Raw genomic sequence first — 12,788 nt, forward strand, 5'->3', positions numbered from 1 at the left:
TCTTACCCATTATCGTCGTCCTCCAACAGCTTGTATTTGATATTTCGGGAATGCATTTTGTACACTTGCACTTTTCAGCTTTTACACTTTATTTGACATTTTTACACTTTGCACTTCACTTGCACATACACTGTCAGTATTTTCTTTCTATTATATTGAAAAGTGTTCCAAAAATCTATTTGAAGTTTCTATCAGAAAAAAAATTAAGAGACTCAAGATAGGTTTAAGAGTGGTGCTTATTCGATGGTACAGTATCTTTAAGTTGACTGGTCTCAAAATAGCACGAATAGCTACCAATTTGACAAAAAGGATTGCATTACTTTGAGACATGTCAATTTAGTTTAGAGATTGCTCATGTCTGATATAAGACCTAGCTACCTGCCAAATTTCATGATTCTAAGTCAAAGGGAAGTATCCTGGAGGTAGGACCGACAGACAGACAGACAGACAGATAACAAAGTGATCCTATAAGGGTTCCATTTTTCCTTTTGAGGTACGGAACCCTAAAAAACAGTCCAACGCTTAATTACTTTAGATACGTTAGTTTCCGCTCGTATCATCGATGTGCTATAAAATATAATAGTTTGAGCCTTTAATATAATCTAGGCAGTAATAAATCGTTATCTCTTAATGAGAAATCCAATCACACAGTCGATTCGCTTGTAAGTAGGTATAATTTAAAAATGATTTTAATTGTTTTTACAACCGAATTATCAATAGCAATAGATATAAGTATAAATAAAATAGATTCATGTTTTACGATTAACTAGGTTCGTACTGTCGGCACACTTTGAAATGTTTTTTTTTAAAATGGCGAGCTAAGTAGCAAGCGGGTCACGTGATGTTAAGTGATCACCGCTGCCCATGAACATTTGCAGTACCAGAGGAACCATCAATGCGGTGACGGCCTTTCAGGAATTTTTGATCCGCCCCATTTAAAAAAATATGTTACTGATTATCCGGGATAGAAAGGAGCCTATGTCCTTCCCCCGGATGTAAACTAACTCTGTACCAAATTTCATCAAAATCTGCTGTTGTTAAACTGTTGGGTCGTGAAAAGCTAGCAGACAGACAGACAAACAGAAACACTTTCACATTTATAATATTAGTATGGATATCATTTTAATCTATCCTTGACCTTATGCTAAATACTAGCGAACAGACAGGTTATCGTTTATTTATTTTTCGTATGGACAGGGATATTGAACAAACAAAATGGCACCGACTCAGTGGTGCTGTAGCACCAATGCAACCTCAGTGACGTGTGGATTTCAAACGGGTCGTTCATTAGTATCTAAGAGGTGGCGCTGATTTATTTGGTTCCAAAACCGTGAAAAATTTCGCTTGTTTGCTCGCTTGTTCGCTTGACCATATCTTGTCATTTATATATCGATGCTTACAACAATTCACAAGTTAGTTTACACAGTTTCGGCTGTATCTACTTTTTTTTGACAATATGAAAAGTGAACAATTTTAGACCAAAGCACTAGATAAAAAGCCGAGACTGACTTATTACGGTACAATCAATAAACAGCCTTGTAAAGTTACTGCGGATCGATTTCTATACTCGATAACAATGATAAGATTAGGATGTTTACAAACAGACATTTTAAACGCCCGGATGCGATTAGACAACTTCTGTGTGACTGAAAACGAGGCTGAGAACGAAAAACTATATTGTATAGAGAGGAAAAGAGACAGGAAAAAGTATTGGAACCTGCATCAAATGTATTAAACACTAGCTAATTGGATTTTGGTTTTGAAAACCCCGTGGGAACTCTTTAATTTTCCGGGATAAAATGTAGCCTATGTCAGTTCCCTGGTCTTTGACTATACCCATGCAAAAAATCACGTCGATCCATTGCTCAGTTGCGACGTGATTGAAGGACAAACCAACAAACACACTTTCGCATTTATAATAGGGGTAGTGATTTGACGCCTGCCAGTAACGTCGAAGGCTCGACGTTTTTTTTATGTTCATGATTTTAGGTCAACGGGAAGTAGGTACCCTATAGGTTTCTTGACAGACACGACAGACAGATAGACAGACAGACAACGAAGTGGTCCTATGAGGGTTCCTTTTTAAGGTTCCGTACCTCAAAAGGAAAAACGGAACCCTTATAGGGTCACTTTGTTGTCTGTCTGTCTGTCGGTCTGTCAAGAAAGCTACAGGGTACTGCCCGTTGACCTAGAATCATGAAATTTGTCAGGTAGGTAGGTCTTATAGCAGACATTAGGGGAAAAATCTGAAAACCGTGAATTTGTGATTACATCACACAAAAAAATTAAATTGTGGTCATGAACTAATAATTAGTATTTTCAATTTTCGTAGTAACATAACTATATCAAGTGGGGTATCATATGAAAGGGCTTCACCTGTGCATTCTAAAATAGATTTTTATTTATTTTTATGCAGTTTTTGAATTATCGTGCAAAATGTCGAAAAAATAAGACTGCAGTACGGAACCCTCATTGCGCGAGCCCGACTCGCACTTGGCCGGTTTTTTCCTTTTGAGGTACGGAACCCTAAAAAGGGACGTATTTTCACGGAAACAATCGCCGTAACTGTCGTAAACTGTGGTGAAGTTCACACTGCATGCCGACTCGACTGCTGTCTATATAACTGCATATACCGAATGAACGCGGTGTAAGCCGATAACCGGTCGCGTGCAAAGATCCTTACTGATAAACATGTATTATTATCAGATCTTTAGAGCCGTGTGAAGCCGAGTAGTGTGCAATGCCGATGTGCCCAATAAGTATACGCTGTAACTCGCCCACATATCGACTTGATAAACGATATACCTAACGGATAAGGATTAAAAACATAAAAACATTGACACCAATAAAAATTTATTGCCTTGCTGTGCAGCTAAAGATATTATTGAGCTGTTTCTCCCACTTTTAAAAAAATTATAGACCAGTGCTTGGCTGCAATCAAATCTGCTGGCAAGTGATGATGGAGCGCTATTCACTCCTGACTTGAAGATATCTGACTGAAGGGGTGGATAATTGAAGAAGAAGGGAAAACTGATGCGTTCCATATTCTTGCTCGGAAATGGCTTGCGGGATGCTATCTCTACTTATATCACGTCATTTTTTTTTTTAAGAATATTAGCCATGTTAAATGACTAATATTCCCCTATCCTCTCCAACTAAGCGTCAGGCTTGTGCTAGGAAGTATGTACGACAATAGTGCAACGGGCGACCTTTCGGTTTTCAGTCCACTCCACTCCTATACTGGTTGAGCTATTGAGGCTCACAAATGATTAAACAAATGGGCCGTGAAAAGCGCTGACAGACAGACATACCTACTTTCGATTTTATAATATTAATATGGATTTTGGTGCTCAACATTGCTCAACGGATGCTCAACATTTTATGGACGGAGCATAAGACCAACGTCTCGATTTTAAATAAATTGAAAATCAAGATGCTGCAGTCCAACATCTGTCTGCGGCGGATGCTCGACTACTTTGGTCACATTGCTAGGGAAAACGCGAGTAGCATAGAGTAACTGCAAGATCCTTAGGCCACATCACCACTTCCCATCAGGTGTGATCGTGGTCAAGCGTGCGCCTATAACGAATAAAGAAATAAAATAAAAAAAGATAGGAGGAAAGAGACCCCGCGGACGAAGCCAGAGACGTTGGCCCGACCAGATTCGAGAAGCGGTCGACACACCCTTCTGCAATGCCTTCCGTACGGGCTCCAACAGGGAAAAATGGCGCACATCGTGAAGAAGGTGTAACTCGAGGAAGCCACGACGAAATTAAGGGACCGACGCGAGGAGATGGATTTTGGTAGGTATCGCAACAGATTCAATCTCAATGTAATTCGCAACAAGAGAGTAGGTGTTATAGCACAGAACGCAGTGAAAGTTGTTACGCTAACCGTGTCGGTTACTTGCATAAATATAACACTAAATTTAACACGTTATATAAAATAAATGGAGTGAATGCAACAGTGAATGCAAGTAGCATTCACTCCATTTATTTTATATAACGTGTTAAATTTAACTCCTCACGCGCAATTTTGTTTTTGTACCAAATCCATTCACAGTAAAGAGAAAAACCGGCCAAGTGCGAGTCAGGCTCGCGCAATGAGGGTTCTGTTTGAATGTACAGGTGTAGACCTTTCATAATATGATACCCCACTTGATATAGATATCTCACTTCGAAAGTTGAAAATACTAATTATTAGTTCATGACCACATTTTTTTGTGTGATATAACCCTAAATTCACGGTTTTCAGATTTTTCCCCAAATGTCAGCTATAAGATCTACCTACCTGCCAAATTTCATGATTCTAGGTCAACGGGAAGTACCCTGTAGGTTTCTTGACAGACAGACAACAAAGTGATCCTATAAGGGTTTCGTTTTTCCTTTTGAGGTACGGAACCCTAAAAAGAGAACAAAAGGGGACAGGGAAGCACTTATCTCATATGAGAGATCTCTACTAGTGACCCGCTAATCGTTACTTAAGATTGAGTTACAACGAGACTGATTTATGTGAGAGATATAGCTCTATCTCGTTTTAACTAAACTTAAGTAACAATTAAGCGACTCTTAGTACGGCTGTTAGACTTCACAGATACAAATAAAATGAAAAGATATTTTCTGTTCTCATGTTTTGCAGATGCATTCAAAGATATGACAATCAAAAAATAAACAAACCAAGCAGACAATGCGTTCTATGTAAACAGTTGTTCTAGTAAATAGCAGGAGCTAGAAAATAATTGAATCATCATCATGATCAATCTATCGCCAGCCCCCTCCGTCCCCCCTCCACTGAGGCATGACTTTCATCATCATCATCATTATGATCAACCTATCGCCAGCCCACTACTGAGCACGCGAGTTTGAACCAAGGTAAGTATTACTACGAAATAAAAATTGATCTAATCTAATTAATAAATTATAATGTCCACCCAAAACAGTATGTACACAAATGTAACTATTATTTTAAACTAGCTGATGCCCGCGACTTCGTCCGCGTGGATTTACGTTTTTCAAATTCCCGCGGGAACTCTTTGATTTTTCCGGGATAAAAAGTAGCCTATGTGTTAATCCAGGGTATAATCTATCTTCATTCCAAATTTGAGCCAAATCCGTCCAGTAGTTTTTGCGTGAAGGAGTAACAAACATACACACACACACACACATACAAACTTTCGCCTTTATAATATTATTTTAAATTATTTATTGTGTTAATCTGTGACAAAATAACTTTTTTAATGCAAAGGAATGTGCCCTCACGAGCCTTCAAGAACTTATACAACTATAAGATCAATGTTGTCTAAAAACATAATGACAGTCTCCCTACTTTTCACAGCTAACACAGAATGCAGATTTAAGAATACCCGGCAAAGTTTGTTGTGGGCTCTTCTCAGACCTGAGCGCGTTTGGAACCGTCGTAGCTTTAGTTTTTAAGTTCGCGTAAAAATTATCACCACTATGCAACAACTGACTTTCAAAAAGTGTAATTTATTACCTATTTTGAATAAAGTATTTGATTTGATTTGATTTGAATAGAAATTTCAGCAGAATCACAAGACTTGCCATACACTGCAAGCACTTTCGCGCGCGACCAACTTATTTCTCATTTGATACCCAAAGGTAGAAAGTCGGCGCCGTGCGATGTGGCGTAATCGCGAATTAGCACTGACTAGTGACTACTACACTACTGAATAGTCGCTGTACACTGAGAACACCTCAGGCGAGCGACGACTTGGATTTAGTGATGTGCCATGGCAGAACTATCGATAATTTATTTTTTAACAAAAGGATACCCGAGACTTCGTCCGCATGGATTTAGGTTTTTAAAAATCCCGTGGCAACTCTTTGGTTTTTCGGGATAAAAACTTGCCTTTGTTTTTCCCTGGGATGTAAGCTAACTCAGTACCAACTTTCATCAAAATCGGTTAAACTGGTGGGCCATAAAAAGCTAGTAGACAGACAGACACAATTTCACATTTATAATATTAGTATATTAGTATAGATATGGATTTATAGACTAGCGCTTGACTGCGATCAAACTTGCTGGCAAGTGGCCTTAAAGCATTCTCAACCAGTTTTAAATTCAGTGACAATTCAAAAGCAGGAGCACGCAAGCTTTTAAAGCCTAACTAGAAAAATAAAATACCACGCCATATTGCGATGGGGCGTAGTCGCGAATTAGTACTGAATACTTCTGAGCAGTCGCTGTATACTGGGAACACCTCAGACGAGCGTTGACTTGGATTTAGTGATGTGCCATGACAGAACTATCGATCCATTTTAATGTTTTTTACTTATAGACTAGCGCTTGGCTGCAATCAGACCTGCTGGCAAGTAATGAGGCAGCCTAAGGTGGAACGCGCTTGTCTAAAAGATGCCAATTCACTCTTGATTTGAATATTCAAGCTGTGTAGTATTTATGTATAACTTCTTACGTTTAAACTCTAAGGCCGTGATCTATAGAGCGTACTTTTGCTTTGCTCAGAGTTCAGTTCCAGTTAAAACAAGACAGACTTATGTCAGCGATATAACGCTGTCTCGTTTCAGCAGTATCTTAAGTCTGAGCAAAGTCAAAGTTCACTGTATAAATCTTAGCCTAAGGTCCAAATGTATGACTGGCGGTTAAAGTTATGTTACAATTAAGCATTTATAAATTAATACTCCACTACCGTGTTAATTAATAATGTTTGCTATGAATAAGGAAAAGAGAAACACAAAATTCGGCAAGTATTTAAGTAATATTAAATGGCTTGGTTTTCCTTCTAGACCAGTGATGTGGTATTCTAGACCTAAAAGTATCGGATAATTGGCCACACATTACTATACTAAAAGGATATCCTTAACAGCGGGCTGATTCGCTAACTCAGTGTCTAACACTGATGAATAACCACCGAGGTCATTTGACATGTGTTTCAATCCATTGAAGGCTTTCTACGAAAAAATATTTTAATGTCACTCAATGAAGCAGCAATGTAGTACCAACATTTGAGCCTAATAGCTCAACGGTTGAGGAGCGGACTGAATTCCAAGAGGTCGGCGGTTCAAACCCCACCCGTTGGACTATTGTCGTACCTACTCCTAGAACAAGCTTTTCGTTTAGTTTGAGGGGAAAGGGGAAAAGAATATTAGCCATGCTGATCATGACTAATATTATTTTTAAAAAAACAATGTCAAATGAGCTTGGTGGCTATCATTCAGTGTTAGACACTGAGTTAGTGAATCACCACGCAGGCAGGTGAAATCGCAATCAAGGGCTAACATATCAGTACCCTTATTATAAATGTAAAAGTGTGTTTGCTTGTTGGTTTGTTGGTTTATTGGTTTGTTGGTTTGTCCTTTAATCACGGCGCAACGGTGTAACGGATTGACGTTATTTTTTGTATTGGTATAGATAATGACCTGGAGAGTGACATAGGCTAATTTTTATCCCGGAAAATCAAAGAGTTTCCACGGGATTTAAAAAAAACTAATTACACGCGAACGAAGTCGCGGGCATCAGCTAGTAATCAAATAAAAATAAAAGTCCCGCGCGAGAGACTGATATCCATGGTTAAGTAATACGTGTCACTCATCTCAATATATAATCTCTCCATACATTTCTACACAAATCAGTGTGCAAGTGTCGCGCCCCAAACATCGCACGTTGCGGTCGCGTGCCATAAAACACATTCACTGCTCAATTTCTTTTATACCTTAAGCCACTCGGCATTGACAAAGTGCCACCACTACCACCGTACCGCAAGACACCGGGCGAGTTTCCACCCCTATGTCGTCAACATTCCATCTTCGCGTACGAAACGCTTTGCGTCATCATTCCTTATACGCATGGCTAGGGTCTGGAATACTCTTCCTAGATCAGTGTTTCCTGCCAATATAGAGCCTCAATAGCTCAACCGGTATAGGAGTGGACTGAAAACCGAAAGGTCGACGGTTCAAACCCCGCCCGTTGCACTATTGTCGTACCTACTTCTAGCACAAGCTTGACGCTTAATTGGAGAGGAAAGGGGAATATTAGTCATTTAAAAAATGGCTAGTATTCTTTAAAAAAAAAAAAAAATTATAATCCGGGTATCTTTAAAACAAGAGTGAATGGGCACCTACTAGGCAAACGCGTCCCATCTTAGGCCACATCATCACTTCCCATCAGGTGTGATCGTGGTCAAGCGTGCGCTTATAATGAATAAAAAAAAGTGCATTGTGCTAATTTGGCACTACTAAAAGCAAAAGGCGTAGACATACACAAGATACCGAAAAAGAAGAAAAAATATTTTATCGATAAACAGTTTGACGAGATTTATCGACGCATACACATCACTACACATATTACTTAGCAATAAAGTCACTTGGACCAGTGTCTCCGCTCTTACAATAATGCACGGAGAAAAATCAATTTTATTCAATGACAATAGAGTCGAAAATCTAATGCAAAGTTTTTATGGTATGTTGTGATTTGATTGTTTTTTTTTATTAAGTGGTTAATACTCGGACTGAGATAAGAAAAATATCTCTTGTTTAAATAGAAATTAGGTACATGTTATTTTTTTTAAATTATTTTATTCAGATACAAGGTAGCCCTTGACTGCAATCTCACCTGGTGGTAAGTGATGATGCAGTCAAGATGGAGGCGGGCTAACCTGGATGGATGGATTATGGCAGTTTTTATTAAACACATGCTTCTTTGATTTCTACACTGCATCGTACCGGAACGCTAAATCGCTTGGCGGTACGGGTTTGCCGGTAGGGTGGTAACAAGCCACGGCCGAAGCTTCCCACTAGACACATTTTCAGACAGATATTCTCAATGAAATAGGTAAATAGGTATAAAACCAAATACCTAACTAATTATTATTATCACAACTTTATCACTCGGCCTCGGTTATTATGCAAGCGGAAATCGAAACCGCGACCCTTGGCGCGCGCGGGAAGCGGGAATCGCAACAAAGACCTTTTGTAGCTAACTGGTGTCAGCAACACTGACTAAATTATTGTTTATATTCAACTTTTGTTTAATAAGACTATGATAAGTATTAATAAGAATAATGTAATTAGTTATTTTTAAATTAGTATTTGATTTGACACAACCGGCCAGAGCGGGCAACTCTCTTGACCAATCAGAAATGTTGGCTCTCTCGACCAATCAGAAATGTTTACAAAGAAAGGGTAGGTACTTGAAGAGTGGGGAATTTTTGAAGACCTTCCATAGATACCCCACACGTATGGGTTTGATGAAAAAAAGTTCAGTTCTAAGTATGGGGAACCCCAAAATTAATTGTTTTTTTTTTTAATTTTTGTGTAAAAATCTTAATGCGGTTCACAGAATACATCTACTTGCCAAGTTTCAACAGTATAGCTCTTATAGATTCGGAAAAAAGTGGCTGTGACATACGGACGGACAGACGGACAGACAGACATGACGAATCTATAAGGGTTCCGTTTTTTGCCATTCGGCTACGGAACCCTAATTACTAACTAATTTCAAAAGAACGAGGAATCGTCTCATTGCATAGCTGGTTGTTGATGATTATACTATTTATGTGAAGAACATCACGTTATGTGACACTTTGCTATACATATTAAAGTAGAGCCAGTTCAAGATAATATTAGTAGGAATAATTAGGTAGGCCAGGTAATGGAACTCTACATGATCGCGCGCGCCTCTTCGTGACCTCGCGCCCCTAGGCACGTGCCTAGTTTGCCTTAGGGATAATCCGCCTCTGGGTACGTGCCACATATGATACCTATGTCAAGACTACCAACCACCGGTTCGGAAAGCAGATTAGGCTGATATCGATTACTAAGGCAGATATCGATTTATCTCTCCATTATCTATGCTCTAAAACAATAAATAAAATAAAATTATATCAGTTATGACCCTTGAAACATCTCTAAGCCAAATGAGGCAACTTACGCGGCAGATAGCGTACATCGACCTTTAGAAAGACATTTCAGCTTTGTAGAGCGTTGTCTCTGTCACTCATACCTATGTGACGTTTTGTCACAACAAATTTGTTTTTGGGACAACGCTCTACAAATCTGCTATCTCCTTCTAAAGGTCGATCTACATTACTTTCGGCCGCATGCTGTAATAATCTATCTATATATATAAAAGGAAAAGGTGACTGACTGACTGACTGACTGACTGAATGACTGACTGACTGACTGACTGATCTATCAACGCACAGCTCAAACTACTGGACGGATCGGGCTGAAATTTGGCATGCAGATAGCTATTATGACGTAGGCATCCGCTAAGAAAGGATATTTGAAAATTCAACTCCTAAGGGGGTGAAATAGGGTTTTGAAATTTTGTAGTCCACGCGGACGAAGTCGCGAGCATAAGCTAGTAAAAAGATATAAAGGTGTAAAAACTTACTTGTCTGCCTTGTTGTCCAACATCACTGATGTTTCGCCTGTAACAAAAAAACACTGGTTAGGTAATAGAATATAATAGAATTCAGATAAACTTTTACAAGTGCTTTTGAATCTTCAAAATAAGTTACCACTGGTTCGGAATGCCGAAAAAAATAGACGGGCGGGCAAAACTTCGGTTCATATGTGCAAAAACTGGAGTTTTCGCCGAAGGTAGCCGAAGGACGACGACCTCCCTGGCGCAGTGGTGAGCGCTGTGGTCTTAATAGTGGGAGGTCCCGGGTTCGATTCCTGGCAGGGGTTTGGAATTTTATGATTTCTAAATTTCTGGTCTGGTCTGGTGGGAGGCTTCGGCCGTGGCTAGTTACCACCCTACCAGCAAAGCCGTGCCGCCAAGCGATTTAGCGTTTCGGTACGATGCCGTGTAGAAACCAAAGGGTTTAATAAAAACTGCCATACCCCTTCCAGGTTAGCCCGCTATCATCTTAGACTGCATCATCACTTACCACCAGGTGAGATTGCAGTCAAGGGCTAACTTGTATCTGAATAAAAAAAAAAAGTCAAAGGTTTGATCAGACAATAAAAATTAAGCAATTAGTTTATTGGTGTGATATAATCATTTATCTATCTAAATGCTACTTGTTATCAGATGCTTATTGTTATCGGTGTCGATAATATCTAGTTTAAAGGTTGTACATAGTAACTACTGACTAGGTTACAAGAGTTGATTGTGTCATAAGTGATAATCGCACATGAATAGACACTTTTTAGCCGTCGTCATTAGATACTTGTCTTTGATTGCTTCATACATGTTGGCCCAACTTGTAAATGCTGCTTATAAATAGCACCAAGATCCTTCAATGTTTTTAAGGTGACTGACTGATCTATCAACGCACAGCTCAAACTATTGGATGGATTGTGCTGAAATTTGGCATGCGGATAGCTATAATGACATATAATGACATAGCATCCGCTAAGAAAGGATTTTTGAAAATGCAACCCCTAAGGGGGGTAAAATAGGGATTCGAAATTTGTGTAGTCCACGCGCACAAAGTCGCGGGGATAAGCTAGTGTTAAACAATAGGTCTTTTAGGTTGCAGTGCCACTAGATTAGAGCTACATCCAAAAGATAAAATAAAAAAATTATTTTATTTAAAAAGAAATAATTTAATTTCTTTTGTCCAAGTGACCTATACAATCTAAAGTAACTGAGTGATTATGTAGTAAGCTATCATTCAGTGTAAGAATTTTCAGAATCGAGTTATTAATTCTGGAGATTCATCAACATCATCATCATCATCGTGTGCCTTTTTCGAAACGAAGTTTGGAGGTCATCCTGCGAAAAGCTTCTCTATTTAAAGCCGCCTCTTTTAACTTTGGGTAACTAAGCCCTGTCTGGAGATTATTCTCTACATAAACCTCTTTATAATATTGGTATACATTAAAGTACTTTAGTTACTTACATGTTGTTGCCATAGTTTCACTGATTCATCTTCTGAACAAAACTCTTCTTTTTTATCTTAAACAAAAAAATTGCAATTAATATTTCAATACTTAGCTAACTACATATAAATAAAAATAAATAAATAAAAATATTTTTTATCCAATTAAACTCATACTTTTGAATTGTCAAATTCATCTACCACTGGTTGGGTAATAGACTTTCATACAAACTTCTATGGAACTATTGAAAAAAAATTGGCACTTTATTCATTTTATTATTTTATATGTATATTATAAGTATTTCTCGGATAATAAACTTGTGGCCCCTACTATCAGTATACTCTGAACATGCAAACTATTTCAGCAGTGACACTATCACACAGGATAAAGGGCATTATCAGTCATTGGAAATATTTTATATTCATTGTCAGAATACTCTATATTATACTCTATTTCTATATAAAATAAAAATATTTTTTATTTATTTAAACTTTTACAGGTATTTTTGAATTGTCAGATGCATCTACCACTGGTTCGGAATGCCTTTCCTACCGAGTAGAACCAGCGATAAACTCGGCGGTTGCTCTTTTCAAAGATTTGCATCAGCAATAAATAGCTGATGCCAGTCAAGATGTTGTGTAGTAACTTCAGGTTTTCTAGGGTCTCACTATAATGTAGACCCCTAAGAAAAGTTTTTCAGAAATATCACCAAAGCAAAGCAAGGGTGGGTCAGCTAGTTCTGTCCTATAGAGGAATTCTGAGATAAAATAAAAACACATGCTGGACCAGCATGTTATCCTTGGAGGTCTTAGTTCTATATTCCTATCTCAATGGAAAGAAACTCAGTATTGGAAGCATTTCCTTCCAAAATATACTATTTAGGTTATTATAGCTATACCTACTAGGTAGGAACCTAAAAGACTGATTTGCTTTACAATCTTGACCTTGCCTAAGAACTACTAGTGTTCATCACCCACA

At 38.4% G+C, this 12,788-nt stretch overlaps 1 protein-coding gene across 1 annotated transcript in view; it reads right to left on the reverse strand.

Moving 5' to 3' along the window:
- Nucleotides 1-12,788, reverse strand: part of ATP7 (copper-transporting ATPase 1) — a 60,716-nt gene that overhangs the window by 47,505 nt on the left and 423 nt on the right. Inside the window, exons 2-3 of the mRNA XM_034972228.2 lie at nucleotides 11,831-11,886; nucleotides 10,372-10,408 (exon numbers count right to left, since the gene is read on the reverse strand). Of these exons, the coding sequence (XP_034828119.1) occupies nucleotides 10,372-10,408; nucleotides 11,831-11,843 (50 nt within the window). The 5' untranslated portion in view covers nucleotides 11,844-11,886. The remainder of the gene's footprint in view (nucleotides 1-10,371; nucleotides 10,409-11,830; nucleotides 11,887-12,788) is intronic.

This window comes from Maniola hyperantus, chromosome 9 (assembly GCF_902806685.2).
Source record: "Maniola hyperantus chromosome 9, iAphHyp1.2, whole genome shotgun sequence".
In the NCBI taxonomy this organism is placed as follows: Eukaryota; Metazoa; Arthropoda; class Insecta; order Lepidoptera; family Nymphalidae; genus Maniola; species Maniola hyperantus.